This window comes from Panthera tigris, chromosome A2 (genome assembly GCF_018350195.1).
Source record: "Panthera tigris isolate Pti1 chromosome A2, P.tigris_Pti1_mat1.1, whole genome shotgun sequence".
NCBI classification, from domain to species: Eukaryota; Metazoa; Chordata; class Mammalia; order Carnivora; family Felidae; genus Panthera; species Panthera tigris.
In genome coordinates this window covers 167104184-167130469 of record NC_056661.1, presented here as the reverse complement: position 1 = coordinate 167130469, position 26286 = coordinate 167104184, and the positions used below count along the sequence as shown (strand labels likewise).

Genomic DNA, 26286 nt, shown 5'->3' with positions numbered 1-26286 from the left:
CCTAGAACCGGAATTTCAGAACTCTGAGGAATCCAAAAGACGTCTCAGTTCTATGGCACTTACGGGTCTGATTCCTGCCCCATTGATATCGCCCACTGATGTCACCCCAGTTCATCCATTTAAGTGAATGTCTCCAGGGTGAGTAAATTCTCACTCTCAGGAGCTTAAATCTAATAGGTGCTCACTATGGCCAGGAGAATGGGATCAGTCTGCATGTTGCTATGTGTTCTCATGTACAACCAGGAAAGAGAAGTACTGTTATAGGTCATGCCCTGGAATTATTATTTTAAAAATTTGTACAAAAAAGGGAATTCCCTAACAAGGGCTTTTGTGTAATTTGCTTCTTTAGCATTAAGCTCGCTTCATATGGTTTTTCCTGAGAGGCCCTGTCAACCAAGGTTCTGATGTTTGAACCTTTGCCAGGTTAGGTCTTTCCCTGTCATGTGTCTGGATGTATATTTTGCCCTGCTTTGCCTCCCACGTGCACATGAAGGCATCACAATGCCTTAATGGGAGAGGTTTTACAAAAATCTTGGAATAGCCTTACTAGAAAGGGGCAGAATGCTCATCCTGCCTGCCTTGGGAAGGGCTCATGTAGAACATTCTGGGACATGGGAGACACGGGGGACAGAGAAGGAAATCTTGAGGGCCCCATGTGTTTGATGGAGATGCATAAAATCAGGAGTGGCATTAAGGAACAAATGTGTCTAATAAACAGCTTTGACTGCTATTCAGCTTTTCTGGATGGTGCTAGTTATGAGTTACATTGTGTCTACCCCCAAACTTGATATATTGAAATTTTAACCCCTAGTACCCCAGAACGTGACCTTATTTGGAAATAGAGTTGTTGCAAATGTAGTCAGTTAAGATGAGGTCATTAGGGTGGACACTAATCCAAATATGACTGATGTCCTTCTGGAAAGGGGAAATTTGGACACAAAGACAGACAGACACAGAAGGATGACCATGTAAGGACACAGGTAGAGACAGCTGGCTACATACCATGGAGAGAGAGTTGTCACCAGAAAGTAGCTCAGCGGACACTGTGGTTTGGGACTGTGAGCCTCCACCACTGGGAGAAACAAATTTCTATTGTCCTAAGCCCCAGTACAGGGGACTTTGTAATGGGCCCGGCACATTACCACAGGCTCTGTCTCTTGAGCTGAGACTTAGTTCCTGGTCCATTTTGGTATGTCAGTCACCTTCTTGCTTCTCCCCCAGCTGCTTTTTTTTTTTTTAATATGAAATTTATTGTCAGATTGGTTTCCATACAACACCCAGTGCTCGTCCCAACAGGTGCCCTCCTCAATGCCCATCACCCACCTTCCCCTCCCTCCCACTCCCCATCAACCCTCAGTTTATTCTCAGTTTTTGAGTCTCTTGTGGTTTGGCTCCCTCCCTCTCTAACTTTTTTTTTTTCCTTTCTCTCCCCCATGGTCTTCTGTTAAGTTTCTCAGGATCCACATAAGAGTGAAAAGATATGGTATCTGTCTTTCTCTGTATGACTTATTTCACTTAGCATAACACTCTCCAGTTCTATCCACGTTGCTACAAAAGGCCATATTTCATTCTTTCTCATTGCCACGTAGTATTCCATTGTGTATATAAACCATAATTTCTTTGTCCATTCATCAGTTGATGGACATTTAGGCTTTTTCCACAATTTGGCTATTGTTGAGAGTGCTGCTCTAAACATTGGGGTACAAGTGCCCTATGCATCAGTACTCCGGTATCCCTTGGGTAAATTCCTAGCAGTGCTATTGCTGGGTCATACGGTAGATCTATTTTTAATTTTTTGAGGAACCTCCACACTGTTTTCCAGAGCGGCTGCGCCAGTTTGCATCCCACCAACAGTGCAAGAGGGTTCCCATTACCCCAGCTGCTTTGGATCTCTGACCCCAGACTTGCACCTTTTCTCACTCACTAGCTCTTTGCCTTCCTGCCCCACACCCCGAAAAACTCAACTTCCCATTTGAGTGGGGAAAAAATGCTCATTTAGTCTTTGCCCCAAAGAGTCTCTTTTATTGTTTATTTTTTTGAAAGTCTGTACAGTCACTCTTAAGTGACAGGCATAGGCAAAACCAGTGCAGTTCTCTGCAGAGCAGAAATAATGTCCTGACAGGGTTGCCACACCCTTCCTGGTGTGATTGGAGCTAGGCTCTGAGAGTATTTTTAAGTAGATGCACACAGAGTCGTGTATTTTGGGGGGAAAGAGAAGTTGCAGATGAGGCTGCTGGACCAGCCCTGAGGTCTCCTCTGGCATCCTTTGACTCTGAATTTGAGGCTGTGCAGGCCTTGAAAAGATAGGAGTGGGGAAGCCTGACTTTTCTTTCAAGTCACAAGCTGTGACATGGCACCAGGAAGAGGCAGCAGCCACCTGTGTCCTAGTACACCCCTCACGTCTGGCTGGAGAAGGACTGAAGCCCCCATTCCGGGGACCCAGAGGGGAGAACCATGGACAATCCACTTAAATGCTGGGTCTTGAGAAAACCTTCAAGTTTGCCTGTTTCTTGTTTGTGCAGGACTCTCCATTCTCTCTTCTCTTCAATTACTGCAAACCCTGAAATTAACCTAGAATGTGCAGCCGTCAAGAGAAGGCACTAGTGGCACACTGTAATTTGATGGAAAGGAGCATTTCCCCTTGCACACACTTTTACAAATGGAATTCGGACATGTCATGTGTTCCATCCCTCCAGTGGCCCATGCATGATGCATGTAGAGCTGTGGATAACAGAGACCACATGTGTGCACGTCTGCTTGATTGGCAGAGATGTGGGGTGGAAGGGGTAAGTTCCCTCTTTCCACCTGTAATTATCTTTCTGCTTCAGATGGCACCTTGGCGCTAGTGCTGCACATGCTGAATACACTTGGAGGGTTGAGGTGGATTGAAATGAAAAAGGCATCCGTCATGATAACCTCCTGGGAAGCCTGATGGGATGGAGACCACAACAAGGTAATTGGGTTGCAAGAGGAACATCTGGTTTTCTGCCTCTTTGCAGTAACTGTAGAGGTAGTCAGATGGGAAAGGAATTTGGAGGTGGATAAACTCCTCATGCTCAGAATCATACTCTTGTTCAATGACTTGAAACTTAGAGAAGGAAGAATGGGAACTCCGGCATGCTGCACCCCACGCACAGCCTGAGACACAACCAACCACACGCTGGCTGACCTGTCAGGCCAGAGGCCAGGCCATCGGTCCACTGTGCAGGAGGGCTCTGTGTTGCAGAGAGGCCTCAGAAAGGAGTTTTATCTTTTGCTTTGCACAATTTATCAGCCAACCTGAATGCGGCCATGAGGTAGTAAGTTGTGTTGTAGGAAATGGCACTAATGGTAGGCAGGCACCTGAAGATCTATTTTCGTTCTCATGTGAAGGACAATTACTTGTTATCTCAGGAGGGACCCTGTACTGTAATTATATCGGCAATTACAAGACATGAAAATTCCAGCTAATGTACATAGCCCTGCTTGCAAAGTGTCATCGCAAAGACATCAGTACCTAGGAAGTTTGGGCATGTGGCCCGCACAGGCATGAGGAGGAAGTGATAGTTCAGTCTAAGTAAAGGGAGATTACAGTTATTACAAGACTGACTGGGGATCACTAATATCTATCCACAAAAGACTAAATCAGATAATCTCTACATGCAAAAATTGTCTAGGGCCATCCAGTAGTAACTCAAGTCTGAGAATCCTTGGAGAAGTCTAAGTTCAGTTGAGGGGATTTAGTTTTATAAAAAAACAGACAGGAGGATTCTGGGAAGATGATAGAGTGGGAAACACCAGGAAACTGTCTCCCACCTGGACAGCAGCTGCACCAGAAAGACTGTGTCTGACTAACTATTTTGGAACTGTGGAGGCTACTGAAGGCTTGAACTTCCAGAAGTCTTAGATAGTAAATTGGAGTTAATTTTGGTTGCAGCTATTTTAAATTTTATTTTATTGTTTTATTTTTAAATGTTTTATTATTTTTTTTTATTCTGGAGAGAGAGAGCATGAGTGGGAGAAAGGGGCAGAAGGAGAGGAAGAGAGAGAATCTTAAGCAGGCTCCATGCACAGCCTGGAGCTGGACACGGGGCTCAATCCCATGACCCTGGGATCATGACCTGAGTTGAAATCAAGAGTCAGATGTTCAACTGACTGAGCCACCCAGGCACCCCTGGTAGATTTTAGCTAAATTTCAATTTGGCACAGGAGCAGCCTACCTGTCCCCCACCCTCAGCCCCTGACAGGCAGCTGTGCACATATTCTGGAAGCATTTGCACACAGCTTGTGCAAGCCAGGGTTGGTAGAAAGGGCCCTGCCCTTCAAATATTGGGGATATGTGTTCTAATGGCTGATTCCTGTGTCTGATCACACTTATACAAAGAGGTAGGTGGCCATTGTTGTTGAACCTCCCCCTGTTGTTGCAAGCCCCTCCCTGTCTGTCTCAAGTGACTTACAGGGGATTTAAAGGGCCAGTGCTCTACTTTTACTCCCTTCACTTGTCACTTCACCTTTTGGGAGCTGGACATTAAAGACTAGATCATTAAAAAACAACTGTATTTATGGGGAAATATATTATACCTCAGGCTGATCGTTGGCACAGAGATGGCCTGCAGAAATCAGAAAGCCAAAAACTATAACAAAAAATAAATAAATAAAGAACCCCAGCAAATCCTGGGGAAGGAGAACATGATTTCTAGAATTACCACATTATTAGATTCAAATATCCAGTGTTCAACAAAAACAACAAATGCACAAGACATGCAAAGAAACGAGAGTATAGCCCATTCAAAGGAAAAAAGATAACAGGAACTGTCTTTGAAAAAGATCTAATGGCAGATCTATTAGACAAAGACTTTAAAGCAACTGTCTTAATTAAAGATGCTTAAAGAACTAAAGGAAAATATGGAAAATGTCAGGAAAACAATGTGTGAACAAAATGGAACTTTCAATAAAGAGATAGAAAACATGAAATGAAACCAAAAAGAAATTCTGGAGTTCAAAAGTACAATAGCTGCGATGAGAATTTTACTGTAGGGATTCAAATGAAGATCTGGGCAGGCAGAAGAAAGAATCCATAAGCTTGAAGACAGGACAATGAAAATTACTGAATCTGAGGAACAGAAAGAAAAATGTTTGAAGGAGAGTAAACAGAGTCTCAGGGACATGTAGGATACCATCAAGCAGGCCAACATACCCATTGTGGGAATCCCAGTAGAAGAGAGAAAGGGGCAGAGAGAATATCTGAAAAAATAATGGCTGAAAAATCCCTAAATTTGATGAAAGGCATGAATACAAATATCCAAGAAGGTCAATTAACTCCCAAGTAAGATGAACTCAAAGAAATCCACACCAAGACATATTACAATCTAACTTTCAAAAGCCAAAGATAAAGAGTGAATCCTGAAAGCAGCAAGAGAGAAGAAAATTGTCACATACAAGGGATTCTCAATAAGAAAATGAGCAAATTTCTCATAAACTTTATAGAGGCCAAAAGACAGTGGGCCCATGTATTCAAAGTGCTGAATGAAAACAACTGTCAACCAAGAATCCTATATCCTACAAAACTGTCTTTCTTTAAAAAAAATTTTTTTTTAATGTTTATTTTTGAGAGAGACAGAGAGCAGGGGAAGAAAAGAGAGAGAGAGGGAGACATAGAATCCAAAGCAGGCTCCAGGCTCCAGGCTCCAGGCTCCAAGCTGTCAGCACAGAGCCTGATGCGGGTCTTGAACTCATGAGCCCTCAAGAACATGCTCTGAGCTGAAGTTGGACAGTTAACCAACTGAGCCACTCAGGCGCCACCTACAAAACTGTCTTTCAAAAGTGAGGGAGAAATCAGGACATTCCCAGATAAACAAAGACTGAGGGGGTTCATGACCAGTAGACCTGCCCTTCAAGATATGCGAAAGGGAATCTTATAAGATGAAATGTAAGTAGATAGTAGACACTAGACAGTAACTCAAAGCTGTATGGAGAAATAAAGATCTCAAAAAAAAAGTAATGGGCAATATGAAAGCTAGTATTATTGAAACAATGGTTTGTAACCATACTTTCTATTTTCTACATGATTTAAGAGATTAATACATATATTTTAAAATTTTAAATAAAAACATTTTGAGAGAGAGAGAGAGAGAGAGAGAGAGAGAGAATGAATGAAAATCTCAAACAGGTTCCACACTAAGCATGGAGCCTGATGTGGAGCTCAATCCCACAACCCTGGGATCACAACCTGAGCCGAAATCAAGAGTCTGAATCTCAAATGACCGAGCCATCTAGGCACCCCTGGAGACTAATACATTTAAAGGAAAAAAAAATCAATTATTAATGTAAAAGCTAATACTAATAAAAAGCATTTGTTAGCATTACTATAACTTTGGTTTGTAACTCCAAATCTTGTTTTCTACATAATTTAGGCAAGTAATGCATTTAAAAATATTAATTTATTTTTTGGAGCACATGATGAATAAAGATGTAATTTTGTGACATCAGCAATTGAAAGGGGTGGGATGGATCTGTAAAGGAATAGGGTTTTTGTATGTTACTGAAGTTAAGCTGCTATAAATTCAAACTAGAATGCTATTACCTTAGGATGTTAAAGGTAATCTCCATGGTATCACAAAGAAGATAGCTATAGAAAAGGAATTAAGAAAAAATTTTAACATTTCACTACAAAAAAATCAACTAAACTCAAAAAAAGACAAGAGTGCAGTAAAATGAGAGACAAAAAAAGCTTATAGGCCACATAAAAAAAATTAGCAAAATGACAGAAGGAAGTCCCTCCTTATCAGTAATTAAAAAATTTTTTTAATGTCTATTTTTGACAGAGAGAGAGACAGAGCATGAGCGGGGGAGGGGCAGAGAGAGAGGGAGACACAGAATCCGAAGCAGGCTCCAGGCCCTGAGCTGTCAGCACAGAGCCCGACATGGGGCTCGAACCCACAGACCGCGAGATCATGACCTGAGCCGAAGTCAGATGCTGAACCAACTGAGCCACCTAGGCGCCCCAATCAGTAATCACTTTAAGTGCAAATATATTAAACTCTCCAATCAAAAGACAGAGGCTGGAAGAATGGATAAAAAACACATGATTCAACTGTATGATGTCTACAAGAGAGTCACTTGAATCCAGAGACACAAATGACTGAAAGAGAAATGATGGAAAATTATATTTCACACATAGTAAACAAAAGAGAGAAAGGGTGCCTATGCTAATATCAGAAAAAATCAGCTTTAACTCAAAACAGTTTGCAAGAGACAAGGAAGGACATTATATGTTAATAAAAGGTTCAATAAAGCAAGAAGATACAATTATAAACATGCACCTAATGACAGACCATCAAATTATATGAAGTAAAAACTGACAGAATTGAACGGAGAAACAGTTCAACGATAATTGTGAGAGACTTCAGTACTCTGCTCAAAATAATAGAACAACAAGACAGAAGATAAGTAAGGAAACAGAGGACTTAAACACACAATTAACCAACTAGGTCTAACACATAATATAAAACACTCCACCCAGCAGCCACACACACATTCTTCTCAAGTGCGTACAGGACATTTTCCAAGATAGACTGTATGTTAGACCACAAATTAATCTCAATAGATTTTAAAAGATAGTTATTATACAAATTATCTTCTCCAACCACAACAGGATGAAGCTAATCAATAACATAACAAAAACTGGAAAACTCACGTTCTTGTGAATTTAAACACTTTTAAATAACCAATGGATCAAAGAAGAAATCACAAGGAAAATTAGAAAATACTTAGAGGGATGAATGAAAACAAAACCATGGCCTACCAAAGCTTGTGGGATACAGTGAAAGTAGTGCTAAATGGGAAATTTACTATAAATTATTACATTAAAAAACAAGAAAGATCTCAAATCAACAACCTAACCTTATAACTTAGGGAACTAGAAAAAGAAGAACAGACTGAACTTAAAGCTAGCAGAAAAAAAGTAATAATAAAGATTAGAACAGAGGTAAATGAAACAGAATAGAAAAACAATAGAGAAAATTGATGAAATCAAAAGTTTTTTCTTCAAAAAGATCAACAAAACTGACAAACCTTTAGCTAGGTGGACTAAGAAAAACAGGGAGAGGAACTCAAATTACTAAAGTCAGAAATGAAAGTGAGTTTATTATAACAAGGGCTAAGACAATACTATGAACAATTGTATGCCAAAATATTGGATAACCCAGATGAAATGGACAAATTCCTACAAATACAAAACCTACCAAGACTAAATATCAAAGAAATTGAAAATCTAAATAGACTTAAGTAGTAAGGAGATTGAATCAGTAGTGAAAAAAGTCTCCCAACAAAGAAAATCCCTGGACCTGATGGCTTCACTGGTGAATTCTACCAAGCACTTAAAGAAACATTAATGCCAATCCTTCTCAAAGTTTTCAAAAAAAAAATTGAAGAGGAGGGAATACTTCTGAATTTATTCTGTGAGGCCATTGTAACCCTGATACCAAAGCCAAAGATACTACAAGGAAAGAAAGCTCTAAACCAGTATCTCTTATGAACCTTGATGCAAAATTCCTCAACAAAATGCTGGCAAACTGAATTCTACAGCATATACAAGGATTTATTCCTGGAATGCAAGGATGGCTCAACATAGGAAATTGAGTCAATGTATTCCACCACATTAACAGAATGAAGGGAAAAAAATTGGTATGGTCATCTCAATTGGTGCAGAAAAAGCATTTGACAAAATTCAACAACATTCCTGATGAAGGCACTCAACAAAATACAGCTGACCCTTGAAAAACAAAGGTTTGAACTGCCTGAGTCCACTTATATGCAGATATTTTGGACAAATACAGCACAGTACTGTAAATGTATTTTCTCTTCTTTTTGATTTTCTTTTTTTTTTAAGTTTATTTAGAGAGAGAGAGAGAATACCAAGCAGGCTCTGCTCTGTTAGTACAGAGCCTGACTTGGGGCCTGATTCTCCGACCACACAACCTGAGCTGAGATCAAAGCCTGACACATGACTGACTGAGCCATCCAGGCAACCCCCTTATGATTTTCTTAATAACATCTTTTCTGTAGCTTATCATAAGAATACAATGTATATAATAACATACAAAATATGTGTCAATTCACTATGTTATCAGGCTTCTGGTTAACAGTTGGCTATTAATAAAGTTTGGGGGGAGTCAGTAGTTTTACTTGGATTTTCAACTGCATGGGAAGATGGTGCCCTTAACCCCCATGTTGTTCAAGAGTCAACTACCTCCACATGATAAAAGCCATATAGAAGAACCCACAGCAAACATAATACTTAATGGTGAAAGACTGAAAGTTTTTTCTTTAAGATCAGGAACAAGGCAAGGATGCCACTTCTGTTCAGTATAATACTAGAAGTTCTGGTCAGAGCAGTTAAGCAAGAAAGAGAAATAATAGGTATCCAAATTGGAAAGGAAAAATTAAAATTATCTCTCTGCAGATGATATTATCTTATACATAGCAAATCCTAAAGACTCTAAAGAAAAATGCTGTTAGATCTAATAAATGAATTCAGCAAAATTACAGGACACAAAGACACACAAAACTTAGTTTTGTTTCTATAAATAAGCAATGAACAACCTGAAAAGGAAATTTAAAAGACAATTCCATTTACAATAGCATCAGGACGAATAAAATACTTAGGAATGAACTTGACCAGGGAGGTGCAGACTTGTACAATGAAAACTATAAAACATTGCTGAAAGAAATGAAAGGAGATATAAATAAATGAAAATTTATCTCATGTTCATGGATTGGAGACAATATTGTTAAAATGTCAATTACCCAAAATGATATACAGATTCAGTGTAATTTCTATCAAAATCCCAAAGTCATTTTTTGCAGAAATGGAAATATTTACTCAAAAACTCGTATGAAATCTCAATGTACCCTGAATAGCTAAACAATCCTGAGAAAGAGGACTTTTGAAACTAGAGGACTACCACTTCCTAAGTTCCAAAGTTTGCAGTTATCAAAACAGTTGTAGTATCATCATAAAGATAGATGTATAATATAGACCCAGGGAATAGTATAGGGATCCCAAAATAAACCCTCATGTGTATGGTCAAATGCTTTTTGACAGAGGTGCCAAGAGCATTCAATGGGGGAAAGGATGGTCTTTTTTTTTTAATTTTTAAAAAAAAATTTTATTTTTATTTTTTTAACTTTGTAATTTAACTTTATTTTTTATTATTTTTTTAAATTTACATCCAAATTAGTTAGTATATAGTGAAGCACAGATTTCAGGAGTAGATTCTTTAATGCCCCTTACCCATTTATCCCATCCCCCCTCCCACAACCCCTCCAGCAATCCTCAGTTTGTTCTTCATATTTAAGAGTCTCTTTTGTTTTGTCCCCCTCCCTGTTTTTATATTATTTTTGTTTCTCTTCCCTTATGTTCATCTGTTTTGTCTCTTGAAGTCATGAGTGAAGTCATATGATTTTTGTCTTTCTTTGACTGACTCATTTCACTTAGCATAATACCCTCCAGTTCCATCCACGTAGTTGTAAATGGCAATATTTCATTCTTTTTTAATTGCTGAGTAATACACCATTGTGTGTGTGTGTATATATATATATATATATATATATATATATATATATATATATGCCACATTTTCTTTATCCATTCATCCATTGATGGAAATTTGGGCTCTTTCCATACTTTGGCTATTGTTGATAGTGCTGCTATAAACGTGGGGGTGCATGTGTCCCTTTGAAACAGCACACCTGTATCCCTTGGATAAATGCCTAGTAGTACAATTGCTGGGTCGTAGGGTAGTTCTATTTTTAGTTTTTTGAGAAACCTTCATACTGTTTTCCAGAGTGGCTGCACGAGCTTGCATTCCCACCAACAATGCAAAATAGATCCTCTTTCTCTGCATCCTCGCCAACATCTGTTGTTGCCTGAGTTGTTAATGTTAGCCATTCTGACAGGTGTAAGGTGGTATCTCATTGTGGTTTTGATTTGTATTTCCCTGATGACGAGGATGTTGAGCATTTTCTCATGTGTCGGTTGGCCATCTGGATGTCTTCTTTGGAGAAGTGTCTATTCATGTCGTTTGCCCATTTCTTCACTAGATTATTTGTTTTTTGGGTGTTGAGTTTGATAAGTTCTTTGCAGATTTTGGATACTAACCCTTTATCTGATATGTCATTTACAAATATCTTCTCCCATTCTGTTGGTTACCTTTTAGTTTTGCTGATTGTTTCCTTTGCTGTGCAGAAGCTTTTATTTTGATGAGGTCCCAGTAGTTCATTTTTGCTTCTGTTTCCCTTGCCTCCAGAGACATGTTGAGTAAGAAATTGCTGCGGGCAAGATCAAAGAGGTTTTTGCCTGCTTTCTCCTTGAGGATTTTGATGGCTTCCTGTCTTACATTGAGGTCTTTCATCCACTTTGAGTTTATTTTTGTGTATGGTGTAAGAAAGTGGTCCAGGTTCATTCTTCTGCATGTCGCTGTCCAGTTTTCCCAACACCATTTGCTGAAGAGACTGTCTTTATTCCACTGGATATTCTTTCTTGCTTTGTCAAAGATTAGTTGCCCATACATTTGTGGGTCCATTACCAAGTTCTTTATTCTATTCCAGTGATGTGAGTGTCTGTTCTTGTGCCAGTATCATACTGTCTTGATGATTACAGCTTTGTAGTATAGCTTGAAGTCTGGGATTGTGATGCCTCCTGCTTTGGTTTTCTTTATCAAGATTGCTTTGGCTGTTTGGGGTCTTTTCTGGTTCCATACAAATTTTAGGATTGTTTGTTCTAGCTCTGTGAAGAATGCTGGTGTTACTTTGATAGGGATCACGTTGAATATGTAGATTGCTTTGGGTAGTATTGACATTTTAACAATATTTGTTCTTCCTATCCAGGAGCATGGAATCTTTTTCCATTTCTTTGTGTCTTCTTCAATTTCTTTCATAAGGTTTCTATAGTTTTCAGTGTATAGATTTTTCACCTCTTTGGTTAGATTTATTCCTAGGTATTTTATGGTTTTTGGTGCAACTGTAAATGGGATTGATTTCTTAATTTCTCTTTCTGTCGCTTCATGTTGGTGTATAGGAATGCAACCGATTTCTGTGCATTGATTTGATATCCTGCAACTTTGCTGAATTAATGAATCAGTTCTAGCAGTTTTTTGGTGGAATCTTTTGGGTTTTCCATATAGACTATCATGTCATCTGTGAAGAGTGAAAGTTTGACCTCCTCCTAGCTGATTTGGATGCTTTTTATTTCTTTGTGTTGTCTGATTGCAGAGGCTAAGACTTCCAATACTATGTTGAATAACAGTGGTGAGAGTGGACATCCCTGTCTTGTTCCTGATCTTAGGGGGAAAGCTGTCAGTTTTTCCCCATTGAGGATGATATTAGCTTTGGGTTGCTCGTATATGGCTTTTATCATCTCGAGGTATGATCCTTCTATTCCTACTTTCTTGAGGGTTTTTATCAAGAAAGGTATTTTGTCAAATGCTTTCTCTGCATCTATTGAGAGTATCATATGGTTCTTGTCCTTTCTTTTATTGATGTGATGAATCACGTTAATTGTTTTGCGGATATTGAACCAGCCCTGCATCCCAGGTATAAATCCCACTTGGTTGTGGTGAATAATTTTTTTAATGTATTGTTGGATCCAGTTGGCTAATATCTTGTTGAGGATTTTTGCATCTATGTTCATCAGGGAAATTGGTCTATAGTTCTCCTTTTTAGTGGGGTCTCTGTCTGGTTTTGGAATCAGGATAATGCTGGCTTCATAGAAAGAGTTTGGAAGTTTTCCTTCCATTTCTAATTTTTGGAACAGTTTCAAGAGAATAGGTGTTAACTCTTCTTTAAATGTTTGGTAGAATCCCCCTGGCAAGCCATCTGGCTCTGGACTCTTGTTTTTTGGCAGATTTTTTATTACTAATTCAATTTCCTTACTGGTTATGGGTCTGTTCAAATTTTCTATTTCTTCCTGTTTCAGTTTTGGTAGTGTATATGTTTCTAGGAATTTGTTCATTTCTTCCAGATTGCCCATTGTATTGGCATATAATTGCTCATAATATTCTCTTATTATTGTTTTTATTTCTGTTGTGTTGGTTGTGGTTTCTCCTCTTTCATTCTTGATTTTACTTATTTGGGTCCTTTCCTTTTTCTTCTTGAGCAAACTGGCTAGTGGCTTATCAATTTTGTTAATTCTTTCAAAGAACCAGCTTCTGGTTTCATTGATCTGTTCTACTGTTTTTTGGTTTCAATAGCATTAATTTCTGCTCTAATCTTTATTATTTCCTGTCTTCTGCTGGTTTTGGGTTTTATTTGCTGTTCTTTTTCCAGCTCATTAAGGCATAAGGTTAGGTTGTGTATCAGATCTTTCTTCCTTCTTTAGAAAGGCCTGGATTACTATATATTTTCATCTTATGACCGCCTTTGCTGCATCCCAGAGGTTTTGGGTTGTGGTGCTATCATTTTCGTTGATTTCCATATACTTTTTTAATTTCTTCTTTAACTGCTTGGTTAGCCCATTCATTCTTTAGTAGGATGTTCTTCAGTCTCCACGTATGTGTTACCTTTCCAAATTGTTTCTTGTGATTGATTTCGAGTTTCATAGCATGGTGGTCTGAAAATATGCACGGTATGATCTCCATCTTTTTGTACTTACTTAGGGCTGATTTGTGTCCCAGTATATGGTCTATTCTGGAGAATGTTCCATGTACACTGGAGAAGAATGTATATTCTACTGCTTTAGGATGAAATGTTCTGAATATATCTGTTAAGTCCATCTGGTCCAATGTGTCATGCAAAGCCATTGTCTCCTTGTTGATTTTTTGATTAGATGATCTGTCCATTGCTGTGAGTGGGGTGTCGAAGTCTCCTACAATTATGGTATTACTATCGATGAGTTTCTTTATGTTTGTGATTAATTGATTTATATATTTGGGTGCTTCCACATTTGGCACATAAATGTTTACAATTGTTAGGTCTTCTTGGTCTATAGACCCCTTGATTATGATATAATGCTCTTCTGCATCTCTTGATACAGTCTTTATTTTAAGGTCTAGATTGTCTGATATAAGTATGGCTACTCTGGCTTTCTTTTGTTGACCATTAGCATGATAGATGGTTCTCCATCCCCTTATTTTCAATCTGTAGGTGTCTTTAGGTCTAAAGTGGGTCTCTTGTAAACAGCATATAGATGGGTCTTGTTTTCTTATCCATTCTGTTACCCTATGTCTTTTGATTGGAACATTGAGTCCATTGACGTTTAGAGTAAGTACTGAAAGATATGAATTTATTGCCATTATGATGCTTGTAGAGTTGAGTTTCTGGTGGCGTTCTCTGGTCCTTTCTAATCTTTTGTTGCTTTTGGTATATATATATTCATCTTTTCTCCCCTCAGAGAGTCCCCCTTAAAATTTCTTGCAGGGCTGGTCACAAACTCCCTTAATTTTTGTTTGCCTGGGAAACTTTTTATCTCTCCTTCTATTTTGAATGGCAGCCTTGCTGGATAAAGAATTCTTGGCTGCATATTTTTCTGATTCAGCACACTGAATATATCCTGCCACTCCTTTCTGGCCTGCCAAGTTTCTGTGGATAGGTCTGCTACAAACCTGATCTGTCTTCCCTTGTAGGTTAGGGACTTTTTTTCCCTTGCTGCTTTCATGATTCTCTCCTTGCCTGAGTATTTGGTGAATTTGACTATGATATGCCTTGTTGATGGTCAGTTTTTGTTGAATCTAGTGGGAGTCCTCTGTGCTTCCTGGATTTTGATGTCTGTGTGTTTCCTCGGGTTAGGAAAATTTTCTGCTATGATTTGCTCACATAATTCTTCTACCCCTCTTTCTCTCTCTTCCTCCTCTGGGACCCCTATGATTCTGATGTTGTTCCTTTTTAATGAGTCACTGATTTCTCTAATTCTTAAATCGTGCTCTTTTGCCTTAATCTCCCTCTTTTTTTATGCTTCCTTATTCTCTATAAGTTTGTCCTCTATATCGCTGATTCTCTGTTCTGCCTCGTCCATCCTTGTTGCTGCTGCATCCATCTGTGATTGCAGCTCAGTTATAGCATTTTTTATTTCATTCTGGCTATTTTTTACTTCTTTTATCTCTGCAGAAAGGGATTCTAATCTATTTTTGACTCCAGCTAGTATTCTTATTATTGTGATTCTAAATTCTGGTTCAGACATCTTGCTTGTGTCTGTGTTGGTTAAATCCCTGGCTGTCGTTTTTTTCGTGCTCTTTCTTTTGGGAATTCCTTCGTTTTGTCACTTTGAAGGGAGAAAAGGAATTAATGAGGTAGAAAAATTGAAATTAAAAACACTAAAATTAAAAAAAATATTAAAATTAAAAATTAAAAATACACACACACAAAAAATCGAATAGATGATGCTAGATCCTAGGTGTGTTTTGGTCTGGGTGTAGAAAGTGGTTTGACAGATTAGAGAAACAAAAAAAAAAGAAGGAGGGGGGGAGAGAAAAAAAAGGAAATCATTTGAGAATTTGAAAAAATGAATACACTAAAGTAGACTAAAATACACAAAAGTAGAGAATATAGTAGAAAAAAATTATAGAAAAATATTTTTAATAAAAATTAAAAAGAAAAAATAGGAATTTTTTCGTTTTCTGTATTTAAGAAAAAAGAAAAAAACAAAAAAGAAAAATGATAAAAAAAGAAAAAAGACAAAAAAAAGAAATCGTTTGAAAATTTGAAAAAGTGAATACACTGCAGTAGACTGAAATAAAATGATGTGAGTAAGATAGAATTTGAAAAAAAATACATAAAAGCAAAAAATATAGTAATAAAAATTAAACAAAAATGTTTTTAAAAGAAATTGAAAGTAAAAATGAAGTTTTTCTCTTTCTGCATTCAAGAAAAAGAAAAGAAATGAAAAAGAAAGAAAAAAAGGAAATTGTTTGAAAATTTGAAAAGGTGAGTACACTGAAGTAGACTAAAATGATGGAAGTAAAGTAGAATTTGAAAAAATTTACACAAAAGTAAAAAAATACAGTAATAAAAATTAAAGACATATTTTTAATAAAAATTGAAAGTAAAAATGAGTTTTTTCTCTTTCTGTATTCAAGAAAAAGAAAAGAATGGTAAAAGAGAAAAAGGAAAGAGAGAAAAAAAAATTGAATAGATGAAACTGCTAACAGATTGAAGTAGGACTGAAATTGCTTCGTTTTCCCCTAGAGGTCAGTCCATGTAGCTCTTCATAGTCCATAAATTAAGCGGGTGGTGAGGTTTGTGTTCTTGAAGAGCGAAGTTGGCTCAGTTGGGCAGGGCTCCGTGTGACGGCTCCGCTCTCCCCTAGATGGCGCTGCTAGCCTACTGGGGTGGATTGTTGCGGTGCTCCTTGGTGTGCGTGTGCGTCCGCATGTGCGGGAGCGGTGAAAAAATGACGCCACCCAGCTACCCGGTCTGTTCTCCTGGATCAGCAATCACGCACCGGTCCTCCGTCTTCAGCTCTTGTCCACTCCCCGCTTTTCCACTCTCTGTGACCAGGCCCCAGGCAGTACCTCTCTCCCAAGTTTTGTCTCAGGTGCGGCTGTTTTCCCCGGCCCCTTACTTCCAAAGGACTGTGGCTTTGACCTGCTCCGCCCCTCTGCGGGAGGGTCTCACCGAGCAATGGCTGAATGAGCAATGGCCGAATGTCGGCTGCACCCAAGAATGCCCGCTGGACCCTGCTGTTTCTGGTGCCCCGAGACTGCAGCTAGGTGCCAGCCCACCCCCCTCCCCCAAAATTGGGAGACAGTGTAGCCTAAGCGTTTCAGGGACCATGGAAAATTGCAACACACATCTGGCACCAGGCTTCACCCTCAACAACCTTGCCCCAGCATCAGCGAATGTGGCTGCCTTCCGGGGTCTGCTGGGACCAGGTGGCTTCAACAGTCTCTACCAAATGTCCTTCCAGCATTGGAACTGCTTTTCCCTGTGTGGCCCGAGAACCTCCCGGACCCCACTCTGTTCCTGGGGATTCACCTTTCCCACCAGAGCACTTCCAGGTATCGAGCTGTGGAGTTGCAGCCTTTGTGCTCCCCTTGTTTACAGTCTTGATGGAACTTAAACCCTCTCCTTTCTCCTTTCTCCCTTTTTAGTTTAGTCCCTGCGGCTGTTTCCAATTTTCCACTTTCTCTCCAGCTGCTTTTGGGGAGGGGTGCTTTTCCCATATGCTCCCCCGCTCCCCAGTCTCCATCCTCTCTCTGCCCGCAAAAGGTGTTCCCTACCTTTCGGGGCTTCTTGCTCCCCAAGTTCAGCTCTTCGTGTTGCGTACCTGCTGAATTCTGTGGTTCAGGTTGTGCAGATTGTTGTGTTAATCTTCCAATCGGTTTTCTAGGTGTGTAGGATGGTTTAGTGTTTGTCTGGCTGTATTTCATGGACGCAAGACACACAAAAAGCCAAAGTCCATGCTGCTCTGCCATCTTGGCTTCTCCTCGGGAAAGGATGGTCTTTTTAACCAATGAAATCTGAAAACTGAATATCCACATGCAAAAGAATGAAGTTGGGACCCTTGTGTAACCCCACATACAAGAATTAATTCCAGATGGATCTAGGATCTAAATGTAAGGCCTAAAATAATAAAACTCTTGGAAGAAAATACAGGACAAAATCTACATGACATTGGATTTGGCAGTGATTTCTTGACTATGACACCAAAGGCATAGGCAACAAAAGAGGGAATAGACAAATTATGTTTTTAAAAATTGTGCATTAAAAGATACTATCTACAGAATAAAAAGGCAACCTACAGAATGGGGGAAAATATTTGAAAATCCCAGATGATGAGGGATTAATACCCAGAATATATAAAGAACTCCTACAACGCAATAACAACAACAAACAGCACAATCCAATTCAGAAGTGGATAAAGGACTTGAATACACATTTCTATAAAGAAGATATATGAATGGCCAAAAAGCACATGCAAAGATATTCCATACTAGTAATTATTAAGAAGTGAATATCAAAACTGCATTGAGATACCATCTCACACCCATTAGGGTGACTACTCACAAAGAAACGGGAAACAACAAGTGTTGGTGAGGATGTGGAAAAATTGGTCTCCTTGTGCACTGTTGGTAGGAATGTAAAATAGTGCAGCTGTCATGGAAAACCATATGGACATTCCTCATGAAGTTAAACATAGAACTACCATATGGCTCAGCAATTTTACTTCTGGATACCTACTCAAGAGAATTGAAAGCAGGGTCTTGAAGAGATATTTGTACACCTATGTTCACAGAAGCATTATTCACAGTAGCTAAAATGTGGAAGTAACTCAATTGTCCACTGACAGATGAATAAATAAGCTAAGTGTGGTATATCCATACAATAGAGTATTTTTTAGTCTTAAGAAGGAAAGAAATTCTAACATGTGCTACAACATGGATAAACCTTGACATCATGCTCAGTGAAGTAAACCAGTCACAAAAAGACAAATACTGTATGATTCCACTTCTATGAGCTACCTAGAGTTTGTCAAAATCATAAAGACAGGGGGGGCCTGGGCGGCTCAGTTGGTTAGCATCCGACTTTGGCTCAGGTCATGATCTCACGGTTTGTGAGTTTGAGCCCCGCATTGGGCTCTGTGCTCATAGCTCGGAGCCTGGATCCACTTCAGATTCTGTGTCTCCCTCTCTCTCTGCCCCTTTCCCATTTGCGCATGTGCGCGTTCTCTCTCCCTTTCTCTATCTCTCTCTGTCTCTCTGTCAAAAATAATAAACATTAAAAAAATGTTCAAAATCATAGAGACAGAAAGTAGAATGGTATTGCTAGGGTCTGGATCAAGAGGAGAATGGGGATTTAGTGTTTAATAGAGTTTCAGTTGAAGAGGTTGAGAAGAGTTATGGGAATGGATGGTGGCGATGGTTGCCCAGCAGTGTGAACATGTGTAATACCGCTGGACTGCACACTGAAAAGTAGCAAAGGTGGTAAATATTATGTTATGCATATTATATGACAATAAAAGAAAGAAAACAAACAAGAGCAACATCAATGATGCCAGTATCAGCTACTGAGATACTCAGGTTTTAAGATTGGATTTTGATGAATTGCACAGGCAACAAAGCCATTAGGGAGGAATTGATTTATTTGCTTAATCTGATACAAGAATCATAGGTAAAAGGGTCTTAAATAGTCTTGAGTGGCTTGTCATTCATGAGCAAAAATGGATGAACAGAGAAGGGAAGGGAGAACATGAATGAGACAATCTAATGAGTCCTAATGACTGCATTGATCCAACTGGAAATGCCTGATAAGGAATGCTCCATCAGTTATCACACCTGGCACACGTTATCCTCTCCTCCGTGGGGGTAAGCCCTGTACTTAGAGCTGGTGACAATTTATTTGAAGGTAGGGAGGAGCCTTAAAGTGGAGAGCGAGTGTGCCTTGCCTCCTCTTGGTAGAATGGAGTTAATGAGACAGCTCCTCGGTGATAGCATGAGGCCTGCTTGTGGCCCTGGTTCCAGTTATCTCTGAGGCGAAAGGCAATGAGCTTGCACATGTGTGCATGCGTGCTACCTTCCTGTGGAAGCCTTCCTGTGGAAGCCTGTGGAAGGCATACACGTGGAGCCTTCCTGTGGACAGGACGGCCTGAGCAGAAGTCCCAGCTCTTCACTTTCGTGGTGGTTTGGGACAACTGCGTGGGTCCATCGAGCACTTGCCTTTAGCTAACTGAGGTTTCTCTGGACCCCAGAGTCTTTCAGCAGATCATCAATGTTTGAAGACCAGGATCAGGAGGAACATCAGGAGAAGCAGGCCTCAGGCACCCAGGCTGGCACAGGCCCGGGTCTCGGGAGCCCGCGTGATTTGCCGGGGGTCGCCTGGCCCCTGCCGGGGTGACTCCAGGCACCACCTTGGATGTCCTCCATTTCCCGAGCTCATTTCTGCGGTCCTCAGAAGCCCACCCCCAGTTGGCAGGTTACCTGCTGCCTTGCAAACCTGCCACTGGTGTCAAAGGGGCCGCCGCCTTCCAAGCCCACTTTAGGGCTGGATGGGTGCAGGTGTGCCGGGAAGGCCGCGCCCTGTGTTAAGCCTCGCTCCGTGTGGAGCTGGGGGATGAGTAGTTCAGGGTCTCTCTAGCTGCCTAGGTGCACCTCTGGTCCACGGCCACTCTCTGGGCCACTATCCTCATGTGTGGAGACCAAGGGAGGTCTGTGGGGCCACTTTCGGTGATGATGGAGGCCCTGGAGCGCTTTCCTCAGGCCCCAGGGATGGAGACAAGCTGTGGACTCATGAACATGGGAGGTGGGGAGGCTGCTGGGGGTTCAGCTGCTCTCGGATTTTGCAGTGTGACTGCACCCCGCAGCTCCCTGGGCTTTGGTCTGGCCTGCAGACTACACACCGTCCTGTCCCGGTCACCCAGGTTCTGTGTGTGCTGGGAAGGGATGCCAGCAGTTTAGGTTCTCGTGCCTGTGGTGGGGACGCCACACTGTGGCAGCCTGATCCCAGGATGCCTTGCTGCATGATCTGCAGGGTTTGGTTCTGAGCACACCCCGGAGCTTTGGCCGTGGCGCACAGAACCTCCTTCCCTGCTCTGTTCGGCCTTTGATCCACCAGCCGTGCCCCAGCGCCTCCCCACGTCTGCTTTGTTGGGTCTCCCTTCTGGGTGTGGCAGGGCTGGCCGCTGCGTGGAGCACTGCAGACGCTCTGGGCTGGGGGCGCTGGGGCTTGGGTGGAGGGTGACGTGCTGCATGGCAGGAGTGTGGGGGGAGGGCAGCACCTGTGCGGGCAGCCCTACTGCCTAGTGCGGTGCTGGTTCCCTGGTGCCCGTGTCTGGGTGGGTCGGAGGGAGGGAAGCAGGTGGCAGGAAATAAGGACACTTCCTCTCCTTTCCCTCTGCCTCTCTTGGCCCTAGAAAGAGTGGAAGGGGCCCAGGCTTCGCTCCCGCGGCTGTGCACGGACACCTAATTTGCAAGCATCCACCTAAGCAGGGAGTTGACTTGGTCCTGTTTTAACATGAGGTCACACTTATATTTGTTTCTCTGCTTTGGGCCCTCCTGAGGGGAATGATGCCCTCAGGTACTGTGGGTCCCAGGTGGGGCCAGACTCCTGGGGAGCCCATGTCTGCTGTGGATCAGATTCCACCTCCCAGCCAGCCAGTGCATGGATGCTGGGCCTCTGGCAGTCACTCGGTCACTCGTCACTTGTGCATGCCCCTTTTCTTCTAGTCTCCTTTTCTTGTTCACACCCTGTCCCCATCACCTGCTGTGCCGTGGAGATGTGCAGAAGGGGCCGCTGGCTCTCTGGCCGGCAGCTTCCCTGCCCCATGCTTCTCCTTCGTCAGAGTCTTGTTAGCTGTGACCAGATAGTCTCTGTGCCTGTCTGTCCCTCCACCCAGGGCAGCCATAGACCAGACGGGACCCTTTTAGTCCATGCCATGGCAGTCATAAAACAGGATGTGGGAGCTGCAGGGGTGACAACTGATCTCCAGTGAAGCCTTTCCTTTCCTGGAAGGGAATTGCAGTGACTCACCAAGGCCATAAGCCATTTAGCCTCAGGAGATTCATGATGTAATCCTGTGACTTTGGGGGAAGGATTTAATTTTGTCCAACGAATATTGCTTAAGCCCGCATCATGTAAGATATTGGGATTGCAATAGTGCCATGACATTGAGTGCTGTTTCCATAGTGTCGCTTAGATTCTCACTAACTTAAATTCAGTTACTCGCCAGAATGCAAACTCATCAGAATGGAGGGTGTGGGGTGCCCCCCCCCCGTTAATATTCTGGGCCAGCTTGTTTGGGGCTTGTGGGGGGCACCTTGGCACCTCAAAATCAAAAAGTATGCATGGAGGCTGTGCCCCTAAGTTTTGGCCTATTTAGGGTGACACTGAAATATGGACCTCCCAAGTGCAAAAAAACCCAAGACAGCCCTGGTGCCCTGGTCTGCAGTTGCTGGATCTAAGTACAGTCACAGATGTTCTCTGCAGGTGAGACTCCAGATTCTTCTGTGGTCCTGCAGTCACCACTGCTCTTGGAGTGAGTGTGCTTTATTCTCCATCCCTCTCTGTCGGCCTGTGTGCTGTGTCTTTCCCATGTCCTATGGGACACTGAGCAGACCCTTCTTCCCTCCCTTCCCTGCATGATCTCTGACTTTCGTGAAGGGTGGACTTACAGACATCCGACAAGGTGTGCTTCACACCCCAGTTCTCCAGTTCCTGGGTCTGTCCTTGCACCAGGGCACCCGCCAGCTCCCGGGCTGTGCTCTACCCTTCCGCTCCCACACATTCCCCTCCACATGCACGCCAGAATCCCTGTCCGTTCCGTAGATACAAACACTCTACATTCTCACCATCTGCCTCTCTGCTGCCACTTCCAGCCATGTTGTGGAGATCATTTTCTCCATTAAAATATATCAAGTGTTTTGCTAAGGACAAGTTTTTCCATAAGAAATTATTCTTGGTTATTAAACTAGCATTTTCTCCCCCCACTTGTGACAGCAATGGCTCTTTAGAAGAATGCAGTCATGCTGTGACATGGGGTGCCGGGGACCCACCTGGAGCATCACGCGTACCCTGGGGACACTCCTGGGCCCTGGCTGTGTGGAGTCCCCTCCCAGCCATTGCCTTCACTCTCTGCTCCCTGAGGGTCCATCTCCTTCCCTTGTGGTAGCAGAACAGGAAAAGAGTGCCAGTTTATTGGACCTTTCGCTGCCAGAGGAATGGGAAATGGCAGAGAGAAAAGAACAAAGGGAGAATGAAGTCTCACATGTCCCGCTTTCCTGTGCGTCCCAGGGATGGAGCCTGGCTCTGCCTGTCTGGGCTACGCCTCTGAATAGCTGTCAGAACCTCGTGAGTTCCAGGCAACTTCAGGCCACTTAGGGTCATTGCTGCCACTGCATCACTGATCCTGGTTCCTGACTGTCCTCACCTTCTTCATGGAAGGTTTCTGGCTTTCTCTTTCTATTCCCTATCTTGCAGCGTATATCTAGGTCACCCTTCATAATGATGGGCCCTCAGTCCAGCAGAGGCTGCCTTGGGGTCCAAGTGCAATTTGCAGGGAATCCAGGTTTCCTGCCTGTGCTCAGCTTTTAATCAAACAGAGAATATCCTAAATCAGGATATTTTTCCAGGATCTGGGAGAGAGGAGTTCCTGGAGTAGGGGATATTGGTCAGGGTTTGAAGAGCTCACCCAGAGCCAGGACCAACCCTGGGAGACCTTCCCTGGCTGGTGCAGCAGGCGTGGAACAGACGGTACCTTTGTGTACAGGACACGTTGTGGGACACCTGGGGGGCAGTGAGCAGATGTGTCCCGTCTGCATTTATGGCTGGAGGGACTGCCACCGAGTCTGGTGGCTCATGAGGTGTGCCTCAGCTGCTGGAGAGAGGCCGCCCATGCTAGGAGACTGGGAGCTTACAAGGACAGGGGCTTCTGATCATTCTTCAGTTTGGTCTTAATTGAAACCAGAGACCAGAGGTTAATGCAGTTTTGTTGTTTTTATTAGATTTACATTGACTTGACTCATGGAACATTATGTCAAGATGGCTTTGAATCTCAGAGAAATTGACTTGAGTGATCATACAGTGATTCCACTGATTGTTATGGTTGTTATTTTGTTGTGATATAAGGAAATTTTCTGTGAGGTTTTTGAGGAGCTGTGGTTCTGGTAAATATACAGCAATATACCAAAAGAAAAAAAAAAAACTAAACTGCACAAGCCTGAAGTGTGGAGATAATAGGAGAACATGAATGTTGTTTACAAATGCCTGTTCTGTCCATATAAAGTAGTGCATGGGTTCATGCTCCTGTTAAAAATGTGATGGGGTTGGTCCAAAGGTCATCAAGATACTCGCTTCAGAAGAAATACTGATCACTTGTGTTTTTCCTTTGGGCAAAATCCATAAAATTTGGGGGCACTGTTTGTTAAGTAGAATGTCTAAAGGTTAAATTTCAAGCTATCAGAAAGAGTAATAGATACATTTTTAGAATGTTTTCCTGTTTGGCCCTTTGCTTCCTGGAGCATTTACATGAAAATATCTATCACATGAAAAAGGTATTTACTTACTCTACTTAACCACCTGTTATGAAAGGCAGTACAAGTGCAATGCAGATGTTGTTTTATTTTTAATCAGACGTTACAATCAAAACAGGTTTTTAAAATTATAGGTAGTTTGAGATACTTGTCTGACAGGTACAGATGCCCCAGCCTCACCCCCTTCAAGTCTCCCCCTGACTCACTGTGTTCCTTTGGTATTGCTCCCTGGTGGGACTAAAAGTTCTGGAGGACTAACTGCTTCACTTCCTGCCCCTCGTGCCACAGGAGCCCCAACTGGTGGCCATGGGAGGAAGTGCATACTTATCCTTGGGTGGGGTGATTCTGAAGTGTGTCGTCATTTTGGTGCTCACAGTTTCTCCATGGAGTAATTATGTTCTAGGCACACACAGTGATAGCTGGCTTGACAGCACATTCATTATTAGAAGCCTGACCTTTCTTGTCTTCCTTCCCCAGTGTGGTAATTTCTTATTCTGCTTCCAGGGAAATGGAAACAAGGACAAAAGTTTGCCCAGTGAAACAGCTCAGTGTGATTTCCTATACTGACACCACTGTCAACAATTCCCCCCACCCCCATACCTCCCAACCAGCTTCTATGAGTAGGCAGCCCAGGATCATCAGACACTTACAGAAAGCCTATGATAAAAGGTAGGAGCCACCCCCCCCGCCCCAAAAAACAAAACAAAACAAAACACACACATGGAAGACAATGTGAAATAACCAGACTATGGAAACCAAGCAAACAAATAAGACATTTATAACTCCAGGAAAAACGAAAAGGAACATAAGAAAAGAATACTAATTGCAGTACACTACATGGCCTACCAGGGAGTACAATTTCCAAAGTCATAATGTTGTGTCTAATATTAACCTGATAAAAATTGTAATAAAACTAAATGGGACTATAAAGAGTGTGTGTGTGTGCACTTGCAAGAGAGACAGAGAGGAAGGGAGGGAGAGAGAGAGAGAGAGAAAGAGGGAGAGAGAGAGAGGATTGGATATATTGATGTGTGATAAAGAGGTAAGTCCCCATCTTTCACAGTAGGAAGTCAATAGATAATATCTAAATCTGAAAACTTGAGAAGTAGCAATGTGAGCATGTCATTCAGAGATACGGAGATAAAAACCAAAAGGGTCAATTAAGTGCATTGAAAATGCTTTTCTGTGGGGAGTAGGAAAGGTGTGAGAACTTAAGAGGTTTGCTGGTTTTCCTAACAAGTCTAGACTTTTCAAATTATAGGCAGTATGGTGTTGAAAGATAAACCACAAAATAAGAGAAGAAACTTAACTTTGACAAGAGCAGTGATAACAAAAAAAACCAGACAAATACAATTTATATACGTTCTCTTTGTTTGTTGTTACAGCAAATGTGTTTGTCAGCCTGTACCAAAAAAAGGCATGGTTGCTGCATCAGCACTAGTGATAGACTGGTGGAACTCACCAAGTCCCAGCTTTTTAGTGGGTGCTGAGTAGTGTGGGTGGCAGAGTTAGCTGGCTCCTTAGGAGATAGGTGGCCAGACCTCAGCCTCCATGCTTGTAAGGCTGGGGTAAACATGATATAGTAAGTAATGGGATATCTTCTATTTCAGATAGGATAATAATATCCAGCATTTATTGGGCATGGTCTATTTTGCTATCACATTTGTTTTGAAACACGGATGTGTTCCACTGTGACTGATATGTTGGAGAACACTTTGAATGTAATGTGAGTTTTGGGTTGGTTTATGGATGATGACTGATATTTTGCTAGTCTGGTTATATGTATAAATGTGTAAAATATCCACACTAAAGAATCCTTGAAATGTCTGAACTTCCCTGACCTCAAAATCAGACAGTTCTCATTTTCTTTTGTGTTTCTTGGCCTTGGTATTCACGATCTCAGTGACCTCCCTCTGCCTTCCTGCCCCATTACCATCACGTGCACACATCACTTCACGGTTTACAGGGTATTTCATTACTTATAGCTGATACCATCCTGTTTGTGCATTTTATTTTATTTTTTATAATGTTTATTTATTTTTGAGAGAGAGAGACAGAGTGTGAGCAGGGGAGGGACAGAGATAGAGGGAGACACAGAATCCGAAGCAGGCTCCAGGCTCTGAGCTGTCAGCACAGAGCCTGACACGGGACTGGAACTCACAAACCCAGAGATCATGACCTGAACTGAAGTCAGACACTTAGCGGACTGAGCCACCTGGTCGCCACCTGTTTGTGCATTTTAAAGGGTACTTTGTTTCAGTCTGTTTCGCCTGTATATATGTAGTTGCTTTTATTTCATGGTTATACTTTTATTCTCTACTTGTTTCTTTTATCTTTTCAGTTGAAAGGC

General features: G+C 41.7%; 1 protein-coding gene across 11 annotated transcripts in view; it reads left to right on the top strand.

The window, feature by feature from the left end:
* Positions 1–26286, top strand: part of PTPRN2 (protein tyrosine phosphatase receptor type N2) — an 809627-nt gene that overhangs the window by 163498 nt on the left and 619843 nt on the right. For 5 of the 11 annotated variants that reach the window (XM_042976559.1, XM_042976565.1, XM_042976555.1 and 2 more), the window contains exon 3: positions 2829–2953. The exons of 5 other annotated variants lie outside the window; for them this stretch is intronic. In XM_042976559.1, the coding sequence (XP_042832493.1) occupies positions 2932–2953 (22 nt within the window). In that variant the 5' untranslated portion in view covers positions 2829–2931. Of the gene's footprint in view, positions 1–64; positions 139–2828; positions 2954–26286 lie in introns of those variants that run through there. One more of the 11 variants, XM_042976581.1, reaches the window with a different exon arrangement.